This window comes from Rutilus rutilus (assembly GCF_951802725.1).
Source record: "Rutilus rutilus genome assembly, chromosome: 18".
Lineage (NCBI taxonomy): Eukaryota > Metazoa > Chordata > Actinopteri > Cypriniformes > Leuciscidae > Rutilus > Rutilus rutilus.
This window is the reverse complement of record NC_140231.1, coordinates 29642217-29669215: the sequence shown is the minus strand read 5'-3', so window position 1 is coordinate 29669215 and position 26999 is coordinate 29642217. Positions and strand designations below refer to the sequence as shown.

General features: G+C 38.0%; 2 protein-coding genes across 3 annotated transcripts; one reads left to right on the top strand and one right to left on the bottom strand.

The window, feature by feature from the left end:
• The first annotated feature begins 253 nt into the window (after nucleotides 1-253).
• Nucleotides 254-6137, top strand: ccng2 (cyclin G2). The gene is made up of 8 exons (XM_084387828.1): nucleotides 254-362; nucleotides 1158-1300; nucleotides 1785-1922; nucleotides 2009-2259; nucleotides 2554-2632; nucleotides 2719-2817; nucleotides 3174-3376; nucleotides 5104-6137. The coding sequence occupies exons 2-8, from the start codon at nucleotides 1196-1198 to the stop codon at nucleotides 5219-5221; spliced, it is 993 nt and encodes a 330-aa protein (XP_084243954.1). The 5' UTR covers nucleotides 254-362; nucleotides 1158-1195; the 3' UTR covers nucleotides 5222-6137.
• taf1c (TATA-box binding protein associated factor, RNA polymerase I subunit C) lies at nucleotides 2909-25456 on the bottom strand. Of its 2 annotated transcripts, XM_084387826.1 has the most exons (16): nucleotides 25046-25456; nucleotides 23716-23830; nucleotides 22326-22378; nucleotides 22093-22188; nucleotides 21914-21969; nucleotides 21457-21704; nucleotides 20125-20253; nucleotides 19817-19934; nucleotides 17852-17923; nucleotides 16012-16147; nucleotides 14865-14990; nucleotides 14145-14322; nucleotides 12782-12919; nucleotides 9318-10645; nucleotides 6998-7307; nucleotides 2909-3389 (listed from the first exon to the last, which is right to left on the bottom strand). In XM_084387826.1, exons 1-15 carry the CDS (start codon nucleotides 25175-25177, stop codon nucleotides 7029-7031), a joined length of 3204 nt encoding a protein of 1067 aa, XP_084243952.1. In that variant the 5' UTR covers nucleotides 25178-25456; the 3' UTR covers nucleotides 2909-3389; nucleotides 6998-7028. The 2 variants fall into 2 exon arrangements, with proteins under 2 accessions (XP_084243952.1, XP_084243953.1); XM_084387827.1 differs by lacking the exons at nucleotides 22326-22378; nucleotides 23716-23830; nucleotides 25046-25456 and having other exon boundaries at nucleotides 22079-22142.
• Between the last annotated feature and the right edge of the window lie 1543 nt (nucleotides 25457-26999).

Sequence of the window (26999 nt, the reverse complement as noted above, 5' to 3'; positions counted from 1 at the left end):
GAGAATTTTGGGCGGACTATTTGAACGCTGCATCTTCGGGCGATTCTATTGGTCGGCTAGACTGTCAGTATCCTAAGACCCAGAGAGCTTTAAAACAACGCTTGTATGTTTTACAACACGAAATATTTAAAACAGATGTGTCATAAAGATAAAATAACATAAACTACAGTTAATTAAGTGTAGGAATGACAAAAGCATTCGTTATAAATCGCAAAAATGTACCTAAACAGAGAGACTTACGTTCCATACGTGCCAGGCCCAGAGGGGCGGGGCTACATTCAACATCAACAAAAGGAAAGAGAAGCAGAAAACAGACGAAAGACTCGGATACACAAACACATTATGTCCTTTTAACATCTCTGGTAATATACCTTTATTCATCTTCAATAATTGTCGGTAACATTCGTTTCCTTTTTAGATGTCCGTCTAGATGAACTGTCACTGTTTAAATGTTCTAACGTTAGTAGTTGTTGTTTTTTTATCATGAAAATGGGTTTGATCTTTGGTTATCCTGGCATTTTATGGGCTAATTTTCGACTAGGAGTCATCCTTTATATTTCTTCTAGATTTTAATGGTATTTTATCGATCATTTGTGTATTTCATTAATGAAAGTTTTGGATTATTTTACTGGAATGACCGAATCACTTTTTTTTTTTTTTTGGTGTCTTTGATGTTCACTTTAATCCAGTACGTTACATGTATCATTTGAAGTCAATTTCTGTATAATTCTGAGTCGATTAGATTGATCCGTAAAATGTTACAGTGCCCGATTTGTTATATTGTAATACACAGATAAACCGTATATAATGTAAGGTTAAAAACACACTGTACATCAGTGTAAAGATTTAAACCCCTCCCCCTCTGGTCGAGGTATTTTCCAGATGAAGGATCAACTGAGCTCCACTGGATTACATTGACTTTCGATGCTGTTTCTAACCTTAATAATCAAAGTTAGCGTTTTTAAAAAGGACGTTTCCACATTTATGTGCACATCTCAGACAGAATGTGTCAGATTTATTTGTTTGTATCTCCTGTAAGAAGGCGTTAACCAGCGAAACCCGACACCGAAGCTCAGCTGCGCGGAGGGGGCTGGGCAAAACCTTGACCCACCGCTCTGGGTGAACTGAATTTACTCACTTTTGATTTCATTTTTAAGGTGCTTTGGAGACTTGAAACCCAGTTAAAGCCGAAAATATGGAGGCCTTCAAACTGATGAAGGAGCTGAAGAGCAATTTGGAGCTGGAGGTTCATTATCTGCCTAAAGAAACCGGTCTCAGTTTGATCGAATCCACCAAAGAGGTAAACTAGTCTTACCAACTCCTGTGAAAATACATATAAAACCTTTATTTGAAAATATAAGTTATTTCAATTTGCATTGTATTTGACTTTTTATAATGTAAAAAAAAAAAAAAACTCAACTCTTAAAGGGATAGTTCACCCAAAAATAAAAATGATAATTTACTCTGAAGTTGTTCCAATCCTGTATGAGTTTCTTTCTTCTGCTGAACACAAACATGATATTTTGAAGAATGCCTGTAACCAAACAGTTTTTTTTTCCCATACGTTGGAAGTCAATGGGATCCATCAACTGTTTGTCTACCCATGTTCTTCAAAATATATTTTTGTGTTCAGCAGAAGAAAGAAATTCATACAGGTTTGGAACAACTTGAGGTTGAGTAAAGGATGAACTATTCCTTTAAAAGGTCCAATTGACAATATGAAGCCTAATAGAAAAATCACAGTTTTAACTTGAAATTTTACTTATTTCTCCTTGTCCGCACAGAACGGTAATGGAGTTTCAGCCAAATGTCGAGATGCTCAAGTGGAAGATCTCTGGAGTCTGACCAGTTTCTTCGGTTACAGCACTCAGACCTTCGTACTAGCCGTCAACCTGCTGGACAGGTTTCTAGCTATGATGAAGGTAACCAGTTAATTATAACTGATCCCAAATGATTAGCATGATGTCCTCGCTGGTATAACATATCGGTTTCTCTGTTTTGCATAAAGGTTCAGTCCAAGTATTTGGCCTGCATCAGCATTGGCTGCCTCCACATCGCCGTCCGAGTGACTGAAGAAGAATGCAATGTTTCGTCCAGCCACGAGCTCATTCGCATCAGCCAGAGCAAGTTTACCGTCTCCGACCTCAGCCGAATGGAGAAGATCATATCTGAGAAACTCAACTTCCAGTTCAAAGCCGTCACAGCCTTAACCTTTCTGCATTTGTACCACGCCATTGCACTTTCGCACACATCCAACAGGTAAGAACGGGTGGTGGCATTATCAAACTTCAAACTCAAAGCCAGATAAACTTTTTAAATGTGCAGGATTGACAAAAGGAAACTTGACTCATGAAGGTTGATAAACAGAGCTAGCAAGTGCACTTTGAGCATTTTGCAGTAAATGGGTCACAGAGAATCCAGTTAGCCATGAGAAACTAGGATAATCTTCTGACTAGACTGCACAGCAACAGCTTGTTAAATGGCAAACAGCTCAGCTAACAGTACCTAAATGCAAGCTGCACTTTGACCATCGACTCTTTTTCTCTCTTTCAGAAAAGACTTCCTGAATCTCGACAAACTGGAAGCCCAGCTGAAAGCCTGCCTATGCAGAATTGTATTCTCCAAAGCAAAAGTAAGAACTACTTCTAAACAAATCGACAGATGCTAGAAGTGAATTATAGGAAGTTTGAATTGATGAATTTTCTTCTCTTTTTTTAGCCTTCGGTGCTCGCCTTGTCGCTCTTGATGCTTGAGATCGAGGCCTTACAGTCTGCGGATCTGCTCGAGATCGCCCACCGCGTACAGACACACTTGAAGGTAAATACTCGAGATTTTTAAATGCCCTGAGCATCACAATAAAACCGTAGAAATAACAGTAAAGAAATAAGAAGTTAATATCACAGACTGGTCGAGTAGAACTAGTTTAATCAAACAATTGTGTACCAAAACATTGTGAACACATCAATGATAAAAAAAAAAAAATAGTCCTTTAGTTTCAGCAGCCCTTTCATCCATGGTGTAGGAAAAAATCCAAAGCACTTAAAAGTGTCCTGTCGCCAGCAGACTATTAGTTTACACTTGTCGGTCCCGTCCCATATGAAATTACGCTGGCTCTGTGCCCTGTCCTTATGTAAGCTGGTGTCTAATAGAGCAGTGTCTGTTGCCCTACTCAGATCTCGAAGGCTGACCTGGCACACTGGCGTGGCCTCGTAGACCAGTGTATGAGGGAGTACTCCTCTCCAGAATGTGCCAAACCCGACCACAAGAAACTGGTGTGGATCGTCTCGCGGAGGACAGCGCAGAACTTGCACAGCAGCTACCGCTGCATCCCAGAGCTACCCACAATTCCAGAGGGCGCCTGGGACGAGAGCGAGAGGTAAACAGCTTACCTGTGGAAAGACACGGGCATTAGTATGTCACACTCATTATAATCAGGAAGTAGAAGCAGAAAGTAATAGGAATATTCTGGTTTAACTGCATACAGATCGTTTCAATCAAGTTTGATTACCACAGAAAATAATTTAGATGTCATTCAGTTTGCAAAACAAACAAAAAACAGACAATTTTTGTTCGCAATGGATGTCTATGGGGCAAATGTACAAATCAAAATGATCTTCTGTGGCATCGTTAACTAAAGACAAAACTATTCAAAGTAGTATTTGGTAACTGAAATAAAATAGAACTTAAATATTAGATATGAATATTAGAAATGTTGCCTTTGCCACTAAGTGAAATAAAACAAGTATCAAAATGACTGATAAAATAAAAATGACAAAGACATAAAATCAAAAATAATCGAGAATAATCGAAAATATATATAAAAAACGAATTTAAAATATTAATAAAATACTATAATAGACTGTAAATAATACTAAAATAACACTGGAACATTAAATCAATCTGTCACATTTTATCCCACATCACAATACTTAGATTTTCTTATTCTACAGATTACAACTCAAGTCTAACACATCAGGAAATAGCAGCAAATAAACAAACTTGGGAATAATTTACGTAGAGTACGCCTGTGTGCAATTTTCCATCACAACTTCTGGTTTCAGTTCTATCAGTTTTTCCCCCCATCACATGACATATGACTTAACCTTGGTGTTTTACTGACACACACCACTTACGTCACAACCCCGTCAGCAACAGGCTGAAGTTCTTTCTGTACGCCCCACCCAACGCCTTACTATCAGGTGTCTTAACCGTGTTACTTGATAACTACTAATGGTTAGTCACACACCCCAGCAACCATCCCAAGCGTGTTTATGTCCAAGAGCAATAAGTCATTCCTGAAGCTCACAGCTGATTACAGGCTGAAAATCTAGACAGGACACACTGCTTTGAGATGGCTAATGGGTTAGATATGCATACACGTCAATCTAGGCGCAGCGATGGAATGTGGGTAGAGAATAATGTCTGTTTACAAACGTCACATGTGAGTAAGAGATGGGTGTGCGAGGTGTGGCCAGTTAGATGGAACAAAAGCATCTCTTTTGAGAACCAAGCATATTGTACAATCAAGAGTACATTCTGGGTTGAGCTTGATTGAAACCATCCGCATATTAGTGAAATACTTGCATGAAAATTAGAAATGTTGCCTTTGTGACTAACTGAAGTACTAAAATGACTAAAACTGAAATAAAAATAAACAGAAATATTAAAAACAAATTGAAGCTAAATAGAAATACAATTTTTTTGAAATTTTTTTTTATGAACTGTCACGGTACCTTTGAAACAACTGCATAGTTTGTATCGCTTTCACGATTTCCAAATACATTTTAGTGTCTTGATGTTAAATCGTTCAAGTATAGGCATTTGTTTCAAGCCATTTGACTTCATGAATATAATAATGACCAAATATAATAATTAAATCAGAAATAAATATATTTATCAACACCATCCAATAAGAAACACCCTGAACGTCATAAATCTTCTCCAGAATTAACAACCTCAGCTTCCTTTTGTAAAAAAATTCTCTCCCAAAAAAAATTGCACCTTAGGACATTCCCCAAAATAAATGACTAACGGTTTCAGGGGAATCTTTCACAAACTACACAACATGATTGCATCTGACTGTGTTTGTTCCTCTTCCAACAGTGAGGATTCAAGCGAAGACCTGAGCTCTGGGGAAGAGAGTCTGAGCAGCTCGCTGGGCAGCGACGCAGGAGGACTCTACTTCCCCTCAAACTTCCGGTCACGTGCCTGCAGACCGTAGTACGCTCTGAACCACTTGCCAAGGAGCACAATCACCAATGGAGATGTGTCCACCACAACGCCAAATAATGATCTGAATGGCTTCCTTGTCATCTTTCACGATGATGTCACAGACCTCTCCTGGCTGGAAAACCTAATGTTGTACAGCGAGGTGCCATTGTGCCTGGGTTCAATGAAACCAACGAGTCCAAAATATCAGAATTGTATTTTAAAACTCTTCTTTTATGGCTTTACAAAAAGCCAGTCCACATACTGTAAACTTCTCTTCTTGATTACTTGTGTTAAGCTAAAGTGAAATAATTCAGCACTGCACAACACTGGCAGCTAAAGAAAAAAAAAAGAGAAAAAAAAAGTAGTCATAGCGTTTATAGTAGTTGGTGCATGTTCGGATGTGTCAACATTCCAGCTGGCTCAATATGACATATCCAAGGTACTCTAGACTGTTATAGAACAACTTAGGACTTGTACTTTGGTGCTTTGCACAGTTTTGTAATATGATTGTAAGCGTGTGACAGCAGGAAAGCTCTGCGTGCCTGAAGAACTGCCGCCTCTCTGAGGTGATGGAGTTTGAGATTTACAGTGGTGTGCATGACGTTCACAGGGAGAAAAAAAGAAAAAAAAAGGCAGATTGTTTATTTTTGTGTGTGTGTATGTTTGAGTGTGTTGTTAACCTACTTGCCAACTTAGTACAAGTTTCACTTTAGCCAATGTATGAAGACAAATACTGTGTTGAAAATGTGCAACAAAAAAAGCCTGAAAAAAAAAATGTAAATTTGTGTAAATGTAAAAAACAAACAAAAAACCATATACTTTCTGTATAGCTTCTTGTAGATATTAACTTATTTATTGTTATTTTTGTCATGGTAATATAAAAAAAAGCCATTTACAATAAAAAAAAAAAGCTATTTTGAAATTCACTGAACGAGTCTCCTGTTTTGCTTGCTTGGGTTTCATGAATATCAGCTTAACCTCTAATTGGTTCTCTGTTCCCAACAACCTCAACTATACCACACACACACACACAGAAAATGGCAAACAGCCAGCATGTGCTGTAAATGTCTTCACTGACACTGAATTTTACACAACAACACGAGTCACGACAATACAGTGGCTTCACCATGCAGAGAGCCTTCGTCAAACACAACGTCATGATGTTATCAGCTGATTTAAAAGCCTACAAACAAGCGAATGATGCAATTCTGTCTGGTGTGATGCGATTCACGTAAAAAAAAGAGGAACTAATTTTCATGAGAAACCAACAGCCAGTGCACTGGAAAGAAACAGTGTCAGGTCAGTTTTCATAGGCTGGAACTGATCTTTCTGTTCCCTCAGAGACACAGGTGGGCAACATGCCCTAAACATACCACGAGATCCATTTCATAACACAATGCACTATATACAGTGATGACATTTTGAATGAGAACAAACACTAGAAAATACCACATGGCAAGCATTTGAAGAAGTTTTTGAATATGGTTAGAGACACCTCGGTTTTCCCCTATAGCCATTATACAAGTTATGTAAACTCGTTCTATCAAGTGCCACACAAAATCAAAAGGACAAGCAACTAAGCTATAGACCACTAGTACGCTCTAATTGGTTCAAACAGTAAGCATTTGCTAGTCATTACAAATACACACACATTTGAGGAATTCCCGCACAGTGCACACAAACACACTCACTATAGAAACATTGGCTCAAGTTCCTCGTTCAAACACATCCCGCCTGCGTACAGTACTCAAAACATTTGACACCGCACAAAAAGTAGGTCACTTGCCTTGCAGCATTCCTTGTTTGGAGCCAGATTTTTAGAAGCCCATCCGAGACTTCTTTTTAGGCTGAGAGGCCTGTGAGGAGCTTCTGATTTGGGGAACTCTCTGGGAAGACCGGGAGAGCATGGACGACTGAGTTGGCGAAGAAAGGTGAACCTGAGACAAAGAAAATCCATCATCCGGTGCGGAGTTCTGAGTAGATATCTGGGAAGCGGTAAGGGAATTAAGGTCCTTCCGCCGTTTCGAGATGGATAGACGAGGTCCCGAATCCATCCCTACTGCAACACTAGGGGTGCTAGAGATTGGTCGCTCAACCTGAAAGTAGAGGTGCATGATATATTATTGGTTATTATTATTCCTGCTGATACTTTCACTGATAATTTGTTAAGCCAATTTTGTCGCTAGTGAGGATTACTTTATCATTGTACCTTGTTAATTTGTTATTGAGCTAATCTACATGTATGTTATTGAAACTTGCCGGCCCAGAACGTTAGTAAAGACATCGTTAAAATAGTCCAAGTGACTACAGTGGCTCAACCATAAGTTTATCAAGTGACTTTTTGTGCGCAAAAAAACAACAAAAATAACGGCTTTATTCAACTATTCATTTTCTTCTGTGTGGGCCTGAGTGAGTTCACGTAGTGAAACAGCACAGCGCTTCTGGGTTGTACATCAGAACGTAGGCTCACTATTGGCCGAGGCTGGTCACGTGTGTGATGCTGGCCAATAGTTAGCCTACGTTCTGACTACAACCCAGAAACGCTGCGATGTTACACTACCTGAATTCACTCAGGCCCACACAGAACAAAATTAATAGTTGAATAAAGTCGTTATTTTTGTTTTGTTTTTGCGCACAAAAAGTATTCTCGTCGCTTGATAAATTTATGGTTGAACCACTGTAGTCAGTTGGACTATTTTAACGATGTCTTTACTAACGTTCTGGGCCGGCAAGTTTCAATAACATAGAAGCCTATGGAGGAGTGAGACAGCTCTCAGATTTAATCAAAAATATCTTAATCTGTGTTCCGAAGATGAACGAAGGTCTTACGGGATTGGAACAACATGAGGGTGAGTAATTACAGACAGAATTTTTGGGTGAACTAACCCTTTAAAGGATGAATGTTTATATGGGAATAAAAAGCCCATAACCCTTTAAAGGGTTAGTTCACCCAAAAATGAAAACAGTGTCATCATTTACTCACCCTCATGTTGTTCCAAGACTTTCATTCATCTTCGAACACAATTAAAGATTTTTTTGATGAAATCTGAGAGCTCCATTGACAACAACAAGACAATACAGTGGCTTCACCATGCAGAGAGCCTTTGTCAACCACAGTGTCATGATGTTATCAGCTGATTTAAATGCCTACAAACAAGCGAATGATGCAATTCTGTCCGGTGTGATGCGATTCACATAAAAAAAAGAGGACTCATTCTACACAACTACCACAGTGTAAAACTAATCCATATGAATTGAGCGGATTAGGTCAAATTTTCTGAAGATCATTTTTTTGATGAACAAATTGAATGTAGGCTTTTATTCCCATTTAAACATTCATCAGCGCACACATCAGTTGTGGTAAACGGAAGCTCAAGCATGTTCGCTTGGCGTGCGAGAACCAATGAGGTTCATTCTCGTGTTACGCAGCACGTTTGAGCTTCAGCAAGAGCCAATGCGGTTTGTTTGTGTTCGCTGATCAATGTTTAAATGTGAATAAAACCCTAAATTTAATCTGTTAATCATATAAACTGATCGAGTGGCTTCAGAAAATTTGGACTAAACCGCTCAATTCATATGGATTAGTTTTACAATCTCTTTATGAACTTCTATGAAGCGTCAAAGTGGTAGTTGCGTAGCTGTCAATGGAGGGACAGAAAGCTCTCAGATTTCATCAAAAAGATCATCATTTGTTTTCTAGAGATGAACAAAAATCTTACAGGTTTGTAACAACATGAGATTGAGTAAATGGCCATTTTCATTTTTGGCTAAACTAACCCTTACATTTACGATCAGAAAAGTATTAATAAGCCGTAGTGAACATGTCTTTGTATTATGTCTATTATTAATTGATCCCAATTAAACAAGCCAAATTTATTAAGACAGCGGTTCCATTTTACAGGGATAAAAGTAATAAAATTATCGCTTGATGGTGTTTTTAGCCCCCAATGGCTCCTTCCAGGCAGCTAACCCAACCTCAACCTTAAACCTACCCATCCCCTCGCTGCCTGGAAGGCGCCGTTGGGGGCTAAAAACACCAAACACCAAAATTATCAGCCACAATGACCTGCAAGTTTGGTTATCAACTCAAATTAGTGAATCCTTACCCGAGAGGATGACTGAGATTTTGACGGAGATGTCAAAAGGTCTTGATCAGGCCTTCTCAGAGGAGACTGTAGAGCAAATCTTACAGGAGATTGTCCTGGTTCTTCCACAGTCGATTGATCATGTAAAAACCGTCTCAGCATGATGGGGCTCTTTTTGCGCATCTCAGATCTGGACATCCATTCCTCGATGTCCGTGGATTGAGATTTTTCCAAAGTCTCATCATTAGAATCCAGAAACTGGCTTCCCGCCGATGACAAACAAAAGTCACTTCCTTGGTATTTAACAGACGAGGTGAAGCTTCCAGAGAGCGAGATGCGATGCCGAGCTCTGGCCTGCTTCATTCTCTGGCGCTTTCTACGGAGAGCCGCAATTTTCTTGGCCTGGTTCAAACCCAGCTTCTCCTCCCACCACAATTTCCAATTGCCCTCCCACGACGCAGCCAAGCGCTGGCTCAGATCGTCGTCCCAATCGTCGGGATCAATAGGATCAGGAACTGGCGTCACATTCAGGTGAGGCAGGTATGTGACCCCATGCGAGAGCGACTCTTTCTTCATCATGACCTCTTGAAGGTCTCTCCGCAATCTAGTCAAGTTATCTTTCACGAGTTTATAGGGCTTTTTGCCTTTTAAGCCATTTAAATCGTCCGTTCTTATACGTCGAAAATGAGAGTGTCGTTTTTTTGCTGATGCCTTTGTAAAAATGGGCTGGAACCATTCGTTCCAGACAGCCTGGAGATAAGGATCCTTGCTTGGTTTGGGTGGTCTGGTAGAGCAAGTTGGGTTATTCCCAATAGAAATGCTTAATGGGTCTTTGCTGATATCTTTATTGGTATCCGAAGCATTTAAGTGATCACCATCAACATTATCAATTACTTCCAAATGACCAAGCGCCGCTTGGCGTCCCTCAGTCTCTGAGTCACTCTGAGAAGAATGGACATCACTGTTGGCGTGGGAGTTAAAATTCACACGCTGTCCATTTTCTACAATACGTTTCACACTGACAGCTTGTTCTGGGATGTCCTTGTTGGTCGTGGTCTGAACTCTGTGCAGATCCAATGTTTGGAAAAAGACGCTTCCAGTCTCTGAGTGCTGGCGTCCCTCAGTCTCTGAGTCGCTCTGAGAAGACTGGCAGTCACTGTTGGCGTGGATCTGGAAATTCTCGGTTTCTACATTTTCTACAGTATGTTCCACACTGACAACTTGTTCTGGGACGTCTTCGCTTGTCGTGGTCTGATCTGCATGCAGTTTCAATGTTTGGAAAAAGACGTCTCCAGTCTCTGAGAGCTGGAAAACGGACATGTAGTCCTTATTCTGTACTGCAGCAAAACCTGAGGAATAACGTGAAAGCACCACATGAGTACAGTAGTCCAGGGCTTCGGACTAACATTTGAGAGCAGTAGCACCGGTGCCACTAAGATCTACAGATGGTGGCACCAGCACCTGATTTGATAGCGCTGGGGAGATTTTTAATCATAAAATCATTATTGTTTTGTAATACCAAGTACAGCAACTAATAATATGTTTATTTTTAATGGAAATGCACATTTGACAGTAGAGCACTGAGCTTGAGTTGAGATAAAGATAAAATGAACGTATGAACAACAGTAACATGTGAAAACCTAATTTTTATAGGGAAAAATATAAAAAAATATATATTTATCAGCACAATATAAATAAGTGTGAAGCACTTAAGTGTCCTTGAAAAGTGAATTTAACTCTCAAAGGTTGTACAAACCCTGAAACGAATGATGTAAAACTATTTCTGCCACAATACCATGGTTACAGTTAGCATTACGAGATTAAATCCATGGCGAATGTGAGACATGGAGATTTGTGGACTGAAAAGCCTTCTATAACTTGTTCGTTCATGACACGTTTCCACGTCAGCGCTGTTTGATCTGATATCTGTGGTTTATAACAGAATTCTGCGACGAACTTGAATGCTTAAGGAAGGGCACTTTTCTAAAATATTGTATTCGAATATTCGGGCTCATAAAAATCTAATATTCGAATAGTTGTTTATTTAAATGACGTTTAACAAGAAAGATGTTGTTATTTTATTTAAGTTTAAGGCTTTAAAGGGTAACTAAACCCTAAACCAACTTTTTTTAGTTAATGCTCTGTAAGAATGGGGCTTTATTAGTGCTGTTCACTGATTCAAGTAATTTTTTTAACATTTGTGTTTAAAGTGTTTTAATTTTACAAAATATGGTGTAAAAACGTCTCAGTGCTGCCCTCTTCAGGTTGAACAGTGGCTACTGCAGTTGAATTTTCCTATTGGAAGTTGTGGTACACTCTGACATCAGAGGGTACCAGTTAACCACGCCCTAGCCTACAGAGAGATACATCTCAGATGCACGCCCCCTCTCCACTGGGCTCTGCCCACTTTTCCAGCATTTTTCAAATATTGCCAGTGGGTGGAGTCAAGCTCTGACCAGGGGTTTAGTTACCCTTTAAGTTTTTGTCACCATTTCTGAACAAGCGTATGGTTAGTCAATATCATTAATTCATTTGATTAAAAGTTTCATTAATTCATTTGATTCAAAGTAATTCCATTTTGTAATATAATTTAGTAAGATCATTTTCATCGAAGTAATTCCAAACTTCGCGAGGCAGATGACGACATTATGAGATCAAATACAATCCACTTGTTAAACACGCTCCACAGCGCCACCCAGTGCATTTAATTATAACTGCGAGTTTTTGTGTTTGGGATTTATCATGGATTCACTGCATTTACGGCCAGCAAAGCAACATAGTAAAATTCAAATAGTATTTTATTTTTTTAATAACAATTACAGATCGAATACTCGAAAATGTTTATATTTGTGCACAGCCCTAATGCTTCTCACTAGAAATTGCAGCGACGTCATTAACACAGCAGCGAATTCAAAACGCTTTCTCATTGAATCTCCCACCGGTGTGTAATACGTGTCGCATGATCAAGACTGGCCCACGAAAATTTGTTCTGATCTCACACTGTGCTGCTGTGTCTATTATTCGCGCTTTGCACCTCAAACGAGTTGTGCGGTTTTGTTTCACTTTCGCACTGGCAAGAAAAAAAATGTCAGTCTGAAGCCCTGTAGTCTGATAATCATTGCACCAAATAATAGAGTAATGCTGCACGATTAACTGAGACAAAACAGAAACGGCAGATTAGTGAAATATTCAAATCCTAAAAGCTGTGAATAAATTAAATATATGCGCAACACTGTTCATTTACACACATTAGCAGCTCATGATCCGTTGATTTCAGCGTCTCAGAGTGGCTCGGTTCGCATTAAATCCTGCTCTTTTTCGCACTTTGACTGATTATCACCTCCCCACTTCAAACCAACCTAAAAGAGACTATCATATGACAACACAGTTGTCTAATGCAATAGTTTAATATAGTACATACTTCATGCTAGTCAAATAATACCATCTATCTAATACCATCCAGCTAGTTGTGAAAGTGTCCTGACCTGTAACAGGCACGTTCAGTCTCTTCTGAGCGATGTGTTTCTTGTGAGGTAGCTGAAGGTTTAGGTGGCTCAGACACTCTTTGGGATTAAAAAGCCTCTGAATGGGTCCTTGAGTCTGACAGGCATGCTCCCTCCCACCTGAGTAACATAAGAGAAAATGCAGTCATTTATTCAGTTTAATTTAGTACAGTGCTTTTATTCAAAGTGTCCTACAATACACTTATTACAGGCAAAATGCTCCAGGAGAAGCTCAAGACCCTTTTGGGCTTATATATACACATGAATAGGGGTGGGACAATATATTGATAGGGCGATATATCATTGTCCTTCTCTGTGTGATACGAGAATCGATATGCTAGCTTGTATCAATATTTTAATTAATTAAATAAGGCGCTCTAAACAGATTTCCCTGCTCCCAGCGTTGCTACTTCATGGCTCCTTGAAGTAGCACTCAACACATGAATGAGTGAAACATGAACACAAGTTAACTAGCCTAAGAAAAAGAGGGTTTTAACAGGATGGTGGACAGTGAGTAAAATAATAGATGTCCCAGCCACAATTAAGTCCAAAGTCTGGACGCACTTTGGCTATTATACCACTGATGAGACAAACATGACGCTCTTCACCGAGTGCTTACACAGATGCACACGAGAGCGTTTGAAAACAGGCGTCTATCGGCGGAGTCGTCTATCAGCGGATATATTAGGGGTCCGCTGATAGACGACTCCGCCGATAGACGCCTGTTTTCAAACGCTCTCGTGTGTCTCTGTGCAAGCGCTCGATGAAGAGAGTCAAAGATGTCTGTTTACAACATGTTTTTGAAACGTTGATCATCGTAGCCAATCACAGACATAAATGTTGAGCGCGTGAACACAGTGGCCAATCAGAGGGGTTTAAGAATCCACTGAACAGTGCTGATGATCCACAGGGGATGGAATCGGTCCTCTATTCGCAAATGTTTCCAGCGCTTTTCCAATTTTACGCACCGGTTAAATTCGCAACTTTGGATGTAAACATAGTTACTGATGAATTCAAGAACAGTGAAATTGCAAAGAACGCAGAACCTCGAGATGGGATTTTAAAAGTTTGCACAAGATGCTGAAGAAGCATGTTCACATAAAAAAAAAAAAGAATAGTGGAAGCCAAAAATGCATTCTGTACGAACCAGTTATAATGCATACTTTTTTTTTTTTTACTGACCAATAAGATTCAAATTATATACACCCAAAACATGCTGGTGGCACATTACCAGGTAACATGAACTAATAAAATGCATTCCTTAAATAAACGCATAGCAATTGGCTGTGGATAAAGCATCAGCCAAATACATACAGAAACTGTTGCTGACACACAAGCCCCTCACCCGTGTACTGCAGTAGCATGATTTCCTGTGTCCTCTGAGAACCAAGCAGCAATTTGCAGGTTTGGCTTGGGGTCTGTCCTGGCAGATCGCAGGCAAATATTGGCGGAGACTCCATCATATGGTTCCATTTCAGCATGGGAACACTGGGAACCCGCTCATCCATGATGTAAGTGGAAAACTGCAGACGAGGAAACAGGAACTGTTTATTTCTCTTACACTGTACAGTGATGGCATCAGATACCGGGTATTACAATGAGTCTTTAGACATACACTCAAAAGTGTGGGGTCAAGATTTTTAAAAAAGATATGAACTTTTATTCAGCAAGAATTCATTAAATTGATAAGTGACGCAAACAAAAAATTTGAACAAACATTTGACCAGTAGTGTATAAATAGTATACCTCGATACATAATTATAACTATATTTATATACACCAAGCTAGTTCAAACAATATCACAGTATTACAATGGTAGAGCAAAGTTACTATTACGGTTATAAAACACACTGAACAAGGAAACGCTCCACTGCATTAAATATCAAATCTCTAATTACACTGACAATAGTTCCTGTAGAGATAAAAAAAAAGGTTCATTCGTGTGTGTGTGTGTTTGATACAGATCATCATTCAAGGAAGTTCTGGAGGATTTCGTTGAAAAAACACACTCTTCTGCACTAATATCACACACTAATCTTGAATCGCGATATATGATAGTGTTTACCTGGGTATTAATAAGGTGGTGATGGGCGTGGTTTTGACTCAGGTACTTGGCTACTATCACTCGCTCTCCAGACACACAACCTGGTGTCTTTCCAATCCGGAACAATGTGTGAGTATTTTCATGACTCTGCATAGAGGAAGTGACAAAGATTAATAATAAATTGAGACCCACCTTAAAAAAGAGAAATAAAGAGAAGACTAACAAAAGAGTGAAACAAAAGAATGATCATAAAATACCACAAATCTGAAATAAATAGTAGAGGTACAAAGGAGGCCGTTCTTCACCCAATACATTTTACAGTTAAGTTGTTAAAATGTAGGTAATAAATACCATTTTAATTTGATATTTTAAATTAAGCAATATTCTAAATACTATGTCATAACAATAACAATAAGAATAAGAATAAATCCCATTACTATGATTGTTATTACTAGTATTATATACTAGTACCTAATTATATTGTAATTATTATTAAATCAGATTAATTTAGATCAAAATAATAGGAGTCTATATTGATAATTAGATAAAACAACAAGATTTACAAAATATTAAGTCTTATTACTTCTTATTTTATTAAGTGTTCCCTTGACATCTGTCACGCCACATCCAACCAGCCCAATATATTTAGACTTTACATTTATTCATTTATCAGATGTTTTTATTTAAAGCTACTTACAAATGAGGAGCTTTACAAAATATTCATAATACACAATGCCAAATTTAAAGCATAAGCAAGATGAGCATGCAAGCTAGAGCAGAAGTGAAATGCAGAAAAGAAGAGCAAGACTTCATTTTAAACGTGAGTTCCAGTAAGTGCCCTGGTTTATGGTTGTGGATTAGTTGTGTTCACGGAAGAGGCATGTCTTCAGCTGTATAATAATTTTCTCTCTAACATCCTCCTCTTTTGTTAGAGGAAATAATCACTCATCACAAGGTACAATGTGTAACATAATTAAGTATTTTAACAGTGGCCAAAAACCTTTGCATGATGCTGCTTCTACTCTGGTAGGCTGTTGCTGTATTGGTGGTTTGGCTATTAAAATGTACAAAACAATGCACTATGATGAGGCACTAAATGTTTATGGAGAACTCAGTTCTATATCATAATTTTGGCCAATAATGATACATGTAAGAAGAGCCACTTTACCCGTATGTCTGTAAGCTCCGCCCCCGTTCTGTCAGCATAGACCATCACTCTCGGGTGACTGGAGAACTCGCACCATCGCCATGACGACTTGGCATTGAAGTACAGGTTGGAACTCTCCTCACGGAACTTCTGCAATCTAAAAGAGAACAGAATGTCACAAAACTCTTGACTGGTTACAACAACCACACACTGCATCATGTGGCATGGGGTTGCATCAGCTCTCTGTACAGACTCGTGAAGCCATATGATAATGTTCTGAAACAAACAAATTGAAATTTAAAGGGATAGTTCACCCAAAAATGAAATTTCAGTCGTGATTTACTCGCCCTCATTTCGTTTCTAAACCCGTAAGACTTTTGTTCATTTTCGGAACACAAATGAAGATATTTTAATGAAATCTGAGAGCTTTCTGTCCCTCCATTGACAGCTATGCAACTACCACTTTGTCAAAATTTTCTGAAAAGACTCAATCGCTTTATATGATGAACAGATTGAATTTAGGCTTTTATTCACATATAAACATTAATCAGCTCAAACATTAGATATGATAAAAGGAAGCTCAAGCACGTTTGCTTCTAGTGTGAGAACCAATGAGGTTCATTCTCGCGTTACGCAGCACGTTTGAGCTGCAGCACGTTTGAGCTTCAGCAAGAGCCAATGAGGTTCATTCTCGCGTTACGCAGCACGTTTGAGCTTCAGCGAGAACCAATGAGGTTTGTTTGAACAGTACGAGCCAAGCGGGTTCGATTGAGCTGTTTATGTTCTCTGATCAATGTTTAAATGTGAATAAAAGTCTAAATTCAATCTGTTCATCATGTATAAAGAATGTGTCTTTATATATTATTTGGACTATTATTTTTACGAATGTGTCCCTTCAGAAAATTTGGACTAAACCGCTCAATTCATATGAATTTGTTTAACGATCTCTTTATGAACTTTTTGACGCGTCAAAGTGGTAGTTTCGTATCTGTCAACGGAGGGTCAGAAAGCTTGTGGATTTAATTTAAAATATCCAAATAAATTTCGTAGAATGAAAGTCTTACGGGTTTGTAACGGCATGAGGGTGAAGTGTCAGATTTCAAATTCAGACAATTTTATTACGAAATTCAAACAATATATACCGTTTTGGCAGTTTTTCTTTTCTTTGACGTGACAGATCATTGTTGCCGCCTCAGATCAAGCGAATGGGCAGTTAACTGATCGTCTCTTCCACTTTACTACTAGTTAAAGCACGAAATAAACATGATTGCACATCAGAAAGTATGTTGAAAGATACAGTGCAACTTCCAAAAAGCTGTATCATGTCTCATGTAGTCGCTTAATCACGGTTTCAACCACGGAAAGACATCAATAAAACCGTAAACAACGTCACGTAATGTTACATTTACCACAGGAAAGCCATTCAATGTCCAAACACTCGCAAGTCAGCTAGAAAAAGTTATTCGAGAAAGGTGCATTTTGCTAAATATATGCACCATGTTACATTTTCATAAAATCTTAATATTTTACGTATATTTGAATAAATCCATCAAGTTTTGATGACAGACACCATTTAAATGACATGGACCATCGCCACCAACTGGACAGGAGTGGGAATTAGAGTTACAAGTTTCAATAGATCACCCTAAATGTAATCTGTCAAAATGACAGACAGCCTATAATAATATTCAGTCAATGATGGAAAATGTACGGTTAACGTGACCTTTGGAGCTTGGGTACTGCTCAAAATTTAGCTAAAGGACAATTTGTAGTAGAAGCAGATAGGATGATGTTGGTACACTGAGTCCTAAGCACAAGATAACAGCAAGAGAAGCACACATTGTTCTTAAAACACACGTACCCTCTGCGCACGGTCCAAAGATATGCTGCTCCCCGCTCATTAACCACCACAAACTCATTTGGTATGTGTGGACTGTGAAAGACAAAAGAGAACACACATTAATAAGACAAGTTTATAGGTTTAGCCAATGTTACAAAGGCTAAAAAAAAAACATGAAGATACAGGAAAATATCCTAAGCCATGTTCCCATCATTCTTCTCTTCTATTTTTTCCATACTATGGAAGTCAATGGGGTCCATCAACTGTTTGGTTACAAACATTCTTCAAAATGTCCTTTTTTGTGTTCAGCAGAACAAAGAAACTCATGGAGGTGTGGAACAACTTGAGGGTGAGTAAATGATGACAGAATAAAAAATTTTAGGTGACCTAACCCTTTAAGAAATTTAGAAAAACAAATACATTTAGGTAAAAGTTTCAATAATATATGCACTGCCGTTTAAAACGGGGAAAAAAGGAAAATAATACTTTTATTTAGGATGCATTAAACGGATCAAAAGTGACAGTTAAGGCATTTATAATGTTACAAAAGATTATATTTCAAATAAATCCTGTTCTTTTCAACTTTCTATTTATCAACAAATCCTAAAAAATATCACTGTTTCCACAAAAATATAAAACAGCATAACAGTTTTTAACATTGTTAATAATCAGAAATGTTTCTTGAGTATCAAATCATCATATTAGAATGATTTCTGAAGGATCATGTGACACTGAAGACTGGAGTAATGATGCTGAAAATTCAGCTTTGGTCACAGGAATAAATTACATTTTAATATTCACAGCCGCAATTTAAATTTTCAATAATATTTTACAATATTACTGTTTTCACTGTTTTTTTTTTTTTTATTAAATAAATGCAGCCTTGGAAGGAATACGAGACTTCCTTCAAATAAACCTTACAGACTGAAAAAGTATAAATAGCAGCGTAAACATTTTGCATATGCAACTATATTCATCATATAGCATAGCCTCTTGTACATTATGGCTTAAATAAATGTCATTTTGACTATGGTGTCCAGTAGACATAACTAACCAACACAGAACACTATTCAGCCATGAACACATGATGACAAGAAAATAAAGGTGATTTAAACTTTAGAAAAAAGCACAACTTGTCGGCACTCAGACATGCATACACCCCTTAGGCGCAATAGTAAAATGAAGTCATTTGATTATCAGTTCAGTGTGTGATGCTGATCATTTGAATATCTGACATTAAAGGTGCTCTAAGCGATGTCACGCGATTTTTAGGCTGAAACATTTTTTGTCACACCCAGCAAACATCTCCTCACTATCCGCTAGCCGCCTGTCCCCTGAACACACTGTAAAAAAAACGTGGTCTCTTTAGACAGCCCAGGCTCCACAAACGGCAACAAAAACAAACTGGCCCAGCCTGGACCACGAAACATAACAAACAGTGTTCCAGCCAATAACTGACAAGAATGATTTGGGGGTGGGGGTTGGGGGGGTTAGTGCGCGTGCACATGAAGGGGGGGTGTGGAGAGTGGTGGAGAGAGAAGCATGAAGAGGGAAGTTAGCTAGAGGAGAGATGTCCTAGACAACGACTAACGTTAGAATTATATTCTCTTGAATTTTGATATGGCCGACACACGACCAAAGAGACGACGTTCCGATGAACAAATAGCAAAGAAGAGGGAAAAGGAGAAGTAACACGTGAAGTCCCGAATTTACATCGGAAAAGGGGAGGGGACGGGATGAGGATGTGGGAGGGTCGAGCTAGCCTCGGTTTTGTTTGACAACACTTCGAACGTCAACAAGAAGTGACGCCACCCAACATCACTTAGAGCACCTTTAATCATTCACACAGTCCAATGACTGACTTTGAAAGTCAACTAGTAGTCGGGCTTAAGGAAGCCCTGAATAATCAGGGTCCATCAGGAGCACAAGCAGACGTGTTCTGTGAGGCGCATGTTAAAGTGAGGCAGCAAGAGCTTTCAGACACACCTGCCGGTGACGCAGGAGAAGGGATCTTTGGTCTCGATGACTTCCACTAACCGCGGCTTCGTTCTGTTTCCCATCATCCACATGCCACATAAATAATCTGACCGCACAGCAACATGAACTGCACACAGATGTTTGACAAGCAATAATTTGACATAACATGTAATAGACATTGATTTTTTTACTTTGACATGAAGACACTGTACCATCATTGCATGAATTGCATTGATTACAATAGTTTGATTGGTGTGATCAATGACTCCTCCCAAATGTAAGCTTTTGTCTCAGCCCATCCATTTCTCACATCTCACCTTCGTCTTCCATTTTGCCAGAACTGATCTGTCTGACAGATCCGTTCAAATAAAAGACACCAGGTTGGGGTTGCATGACAAAACTAGTAGGCTTGTCATCATTAAACTGTTGCACCACCCTGTGGAAAACTGAGGAACTGCAGTAAAGGAAAAATTAAAAGAAACAAAAACTCAAGAATTGAGAACTCTTTAAGACCGGTACAAAAAAAAAAAACATATGTCTGTAAACTGTATGTCCTTATAGAATCTCAAAATTAATCATATCTCAGGTTGTTTTACTTGAATTGACAGGCTGGGTACACATTTAACCGCAAACCAGAGTAATTGCAAGTTTAAAATACTCCAGACATGTTTTCTTTAATAAATACATATGTAGTGAAATTGGTTTATGTACTAATATTTGAGGTCAATCGATAATAGACTTTGCTGATATGATGATGATGGAAGTGAATGGTACCTGAGATTTTGAAGCCCAGAGAAGCGCATCCATCCATCATTAAATAATAATCCACACGACTCCAGAGCGTTAATAAGTGCCTTCTGAAGTGAAGTGATGTGTTTTGTAAGAAAAATATCCATTTTCATAACTTTGGAAAAAAAATATAATCACTGGCTTCCGGTGATGACCGTATGCAGGTCGAGTTCTGGCAGTAGAGTGACCTCTGACCCCACGTATGACGTATGACGTATCGACGAACACAGAAACACAGAAGATAGAGCAAAACAAAACACCGGTCACAAATTAGGATATTAAATATTAATTAAATATGGATATTTTTCTTACAAAAATGCATCTCTTCGCTTCAGAAGGCCTTTATTTCCCCCAGGAGTCGTATGGAGCACTTTTATGATGGATGGATGCACTTTTTTGGCCTTCAAAATCTCAGGTACCATTCACTCCCATTAAAAAGCTTGGAAGAGCCAGGATATTTTTAATATCTCTGAATGTGTTTGGCTGAAAGAAGAAAGGCATATACACCTAGGATGGCTTGAGGATGAGTAAATCATGGGACCATTTTCATTTTTGGGGGAACTATCCCTTTAAGGCCTTGATTAGGTGTTTAATGGGGGTTGGAGCTGAACTCTGCAGACAGTGACCCTCCAGGAGCAGGATTGGACATCCCTGTGCTACAGAGTGGTTTTGAGTGTGTTGCTATGTGCTTGCCATGGTGTTATGGATGGTTGGTAAGGTATTTGGTTAAAAAGATATAAAATAAAAGTTAAATACTCAGTTATTGACATCAGCCCCTCAGATCACTGACCCCTTAATAAAGTTCTTCCCCATGGCATCAAACAAACTATGACACTATTGCAACTATGGTAGGAGGATACAGATTTTGTCCATCGCGACTCCCCTGGGATAGATCAGACAGGCATCTCCGCTGTGCTGGTCCCCATGTAAGGGCACAAATCCTAGAGTGCCCCCTGTAGTTTCTGCACTGAACTGCTGCCGTTCCCTCTGAGTCGTCAGCTCTTCATAGAGGAGCGAGGAAAGGAGAGACGGAGGAACATCGCTCACAATATCCCTGAGAAGATGGTGCATACGACGGATCTTCTTCGAGAAATTTGCATACTCGCACCTAAAAGGAAGAAGCAGCATCTGAGGATTATCTTTAATGATTTTTGTTTTCTCTGACTTTTACCCATTTAAAATAGACAATATCAAACCATTTTTGTTTTTAAATGGCCCATTTATGTTATTTAAAGGGTTCTAATTTTGTTTTGCACTTGGATGGGTAAAATGCAGAGCACAAATTCTTTCACTTTGATTCACATAAAATAATCTTACCTCTTATATTTCAAGCCATTTATAAAGTCAAGAGACCAGCGCATTGACAAAGTATCCTGATTGAAAAACAAGAACAGAAGACAACTATTACAGGACCACTAGAAAACATGCCAACAACAACAAGACAACGACAAATCATTCTGACCACACAACAAGCACACACACCTGGACTCCCTCACCTTTGGCTGTTTACGTTTGAAAGAGAAGTCATCCTGGAGCAAATGTCCCATTGTGGAGAATGCGTCCATAAAGTAATGCTGGTAGAAATACTGCATCTGAAGGGAAAACAGAGACAAAACACTTTTTTTTTTTTTTACTAAATAAAACATTTTGAGATGCAAAGTCACTTTCACAAAAAGTCACAAAAATGAGCAAACCCAAAGACTTTGAGAATCATGATTCCCTAACTTACATGATCTGGGAAATCCATTGGATCTGGTAGATCAACAGATGGGACTTTGGCATCTTGGAAAGATTAAAAAATAAATACATAATACATTATGCAAATATCACCACCCAAAAAATACAAAATAATATCTTGTATAAAGAAAATTAAGCATTTCTTCTTGGCAGTGTGACATTACAATTAAAAACATTATCTTTGGATCCCAGGTGTTATTATTGTTAACTAAAATTATTAAAAATTATTTTTTTGTTAACTGACATGAAGCTGAAATAATGGGAGTCTATGGGCATGCACAAACATGTCCTTAAAACAACCCTTAACGTTCGTTTTCAAAACTGTGCAACTCACCGAGTGGTTAGTGGTGTTCGTTGATGTTCCAAAACAAGTAGAGTAGCGAAATACAGTTTCTGTCGTGTTTTATTTGACATTTTGTAAAATCCCATTGATTTCCGTTGGAGGACTCATTGCTCGTTGATATTACTGCGCTACCGGGAACGGAAAGGGGGCTGCTTACATTTGGTTGTAGTCTTTTAGGTCTATTCGCTCGGTTCTCTGTCTCTCAGAAGGCTAGCGTGAGCAGAGCAACGGAAGTTGCGGAAGAGCGGAAGTTTATACGCGGTTGTGAGGTATCTCAAAAAATAGTTCCACTATAGAAAAATAAACGGATTGAAATCATACATTGCGCCGATATATTTGTTTTTAATCATCAACGAACACCACTAACCACTCGGTGAGTTGCACAGTTTTGAAAACGAACGTTAAGGGTTGTTTTAAGGACATGTTTGTGCATGGCCATAGACTCCCATTCTAAAGCGGTCATGGGCAATTCTAAAATAGTCAAAAAGTCGAGACAGGAACCATTGTCAAAATTTCTTTGTCCACCACTCTTGTTCATCCAAAACAAACTACAAAATAGACTCAAAGTGTTAAATACCGGAATTGTCCTTTAAGTTATAACCTATAAATGAAGACTTCAGATGCAAAAGCCTCTAAGTGCCATCTGATATTTTCTTCTAGAATGATAGTTTTTATCAAGCTTGTATATTTAGGTTCAGTAATTTCACTTTAATGACAATTAATAGGTAATTTTCATTGCCATTAAAGTGAAATAACTGAACATAAACATACAAGCTTGATAAAAACTATCATTCTAGAAGAAAATATCAGATGGCATTTAGAGGCTTTTGCATCTGAAGTCTTCAAATGTTCTTCATGAGATCCACCACAATGCACTTTTCTTAATATAACCAATGGGCAAAATACATAGACTGTATATTCATAACCAAACAAGTGCACTAATGCAAAATTTTACATTTTGGGATCTAAGGATGTTTTATCATTTAATATTTAAGCCTATCTAATGACTAAGCTTCAGACCATAAATAATAAGGTTTACCTTCATATAGTGGCATTAAAGGGGTAACGGCTGGTTTGACCGGCAGCCATTCCTCACCGCGCACAGCGTGCTGGGGCTCAAACTCAGGACGGGCCCACGGTTGTTCAGCATCAAACTGTAAAATCACAATCAGGTCAATACATATTCACAATTATAGGGTGGAGAATGTGAAACATAACATTATGATAATTCTGCTATAGGTGGAACGATATTGACTTTATCTTTCTGTTAAAACCTGTCATGCCAAGCCATGCTTTTTAGAGAAGTCCTACTATTCTTTTGTGCCGCCTAATAATACATTTGTGAGATCTAATAATTTTGATTTCTGTACTTTTCAACTAATCATTAATAATAACTTGGTAACTCCCTACCATAATCAACTCGATATGCATTGTTATTGAATTTCTTTTAATTCATACTGGTTCTTCAAGGGGTATTTTGTTAAGTATTTAGATAGTAACCAATGCCGATTACAAATCCTCATTTGGCTCATGTATGAATATTTCATATGCAATTATAAACCCTAAGATAAAATTATTTAGATTTTCTTCAGATTTTTTACATCAGAAAATCATTTATAAATATTATTATCATAATCATATCATATCATATCATATTATTATCATATAATATCATTGCTGCAAGCAATTATCAGGATTCCTTTTTTATTCTTTAACGCCATTCCAGTTTCTATGGCCATTTTTTCTAAAAAATAAAACTTAAGATGTTTAAGATCATTTTTTTCCAAAAACCTTGTCTTGATTTACTTGGTTAAAAAAAAAAAACTTTTCAAAAGTATCAACAGAATAAAAATAATAAAAATCTCAAAGGGGTAGAAGTGTAACAGTCCAGCAAAATATGTTTAATGGACAATGGATTCTGACAAGATGATCACTGGTGAAATGTTCTCCTGATAGTAAAATATTATGTGTCTTGAGTGTCCAATCTGGCCTCGTGAGTAAATGACTTGATCCCAGCGATTATTAAAATTAATACATATTTTTTCCCCAAACATCAAGATTTGTGAGTAATTATAAAGCACATATTAATGCCTTATTCTGCATGACCATATTCTACATCCCTTAATCCTACCCAGTACCTAAACTTAACTAGCGTAACCTTACTCTTAATAAACAATAATTAGGCGTTTATTGAGGCAAAATTCCTAGTCAATATTAGACCCTAAACTAAAGTATTACCAAACCTATAATATAAACACAATTTACATCAAGCATGCATGCATGCATGCATGCATGCATATTTAATGTGTGTGTGTATTCTGTGCATCAGGACGGATCTGTCACTTTTGTTATGATGTGCATTGTCTTACCGGCCCGGCACCCACGTAAGTACGCACGCGCTCGTATGAACCCCAGCCTCCATAATTGTGTTTCGCCTCTTCTTCAGGCGGACCATCCAGATACAGATGTGGATAAAGCTGATGTGGAAATATGTTGTCCATGATGGTCGCGAGGAAGTCCTGTCTAACGTTACCCGGCCCAGAAGATCAGACAAGCCCGGGCATGTTCTCGTGAATATGGCCGTCCACGTGCGCACTGATTTAAGATCGTAATATGTCGGGAAAAGTCATTTTCATATATACAAATATTGGAAATAGTACACGGTTATGGCACGCGTTTATGAAAAACGTGGTTGGCAAGAGACCGCGTGCGCGCTAAACAGAACGAAAACGTGCCTGCGCTGCTCACGTCACTCTCACATGCCTCAGCTGATCCACTGTGAGGGAAGCCAGACTTCCCGACGGTACGAGCCCGGGAAACGTTTCAAAATAAAAGCCTTTTAAACATTTCAAAATAAAGATCTTGTCAGTGTACAGTGGTCATAAACCTATGTAGCGCAATGGTATATGAAGCAAGTAAATAGCTTAGGTAAATAAATTATTTAAAAAAAAATACATTACTAATAAATAAATAAAAAATAGTGTCTTGTTATTCCTGTTAGGTTTCAGCAAACACTGTAAGTTAGGCCTAGTCTGTAATAAACTAATGAATATAAATGCAGTGCCCCCACTTGTACAACCTGAATTTTTAAACGTTTTTATTAGCTTTCAGCTTATTTACGTTTTCGACATAATATTTGTAATGCTTTTCATGCTTTTATTTTAAATACTTTACCTATTGTAATGAAACATGGATGCTACGCTACGAGTGATGTTTCCAAGGTCCTCGGATATATTAATGAAAATGAAAAGAAAAGAAATGTAAGCAAAGATTAACAAAAATAGTAGTAATTAAAAGCATTTTTTGTTTGGGTGTTGACAGTCATTTTTCACCAGTTGATAATTCTATTTTGATGCTTTATAGCTGAATTGTATTATTTTCATAATTGATGTAGGCCTACTTCACACACACACTTATTGAAACAAAATGAATCAACACTGAACTGATTTTAACTGAATAATGACTGTTTACTATTGTCTTTTCAGAACTGAATCCTGTTTGCATCACTGAATCCTTATTTTCCTGTTATCACTGGAAAGCTGCTTTAAAACAATCTGAATCTGTATTGTATAAAGAACTATATAAATAAAGGTTACTTGACTTACCAAATTAATCAAAACGCAAACTTGAAATAGATTGAGCTTTTGTATTTTCAACATTTTTAAAGAAAACTTGATTCTGCACAAAAACAGGAATAAATAAGGCCACAAACAGACTTCTTCATTTCTAACGCTTATGAATACGAAAGTTTTACAAGGTTTTCCTCTGCACTTAATACTTAACATATTAATTTATTATAAGTTCATATGCATTTACAATGACAATATAAGCTCAAAAAAAATAAGCTGTTTTCCAGTAATCACCACCTGCCTTCCTCTGTTCACATTCCTGAAAGGTTACGCTTATGAAACCATAGAGGTTGTCAAGACATCGAGATGCGTGAGTTCATATCAAGCCTGTGAATGAATGTATTTGCAATTCCCCTCAAGCACCAATTGCTAACTGAGATAAAGCCAAAGAGAATTCCAACTAAAAACCACAAGACAGGTCATAACCAACCAAAAAATAAAAAAAGATAGAAGATCTTGGTGAGATTACAAAAAGAGAGAGCAGTCTAACAACACAACATTTCTTTATGGCTATCAGTTGTCATATTGGCTTTAATCTGGATTAAACATGATGTAAAATCTATAGTTGCAAGTCACCAGGAAATCAAAACTGACAATTCTTGTTTTGGTTACACAATATTTTAAGGTGTCTTTATTTGTTACACTGTAATTATTAATTTAAGTATTGAGTTATATTAAGTAAATACATATTTTA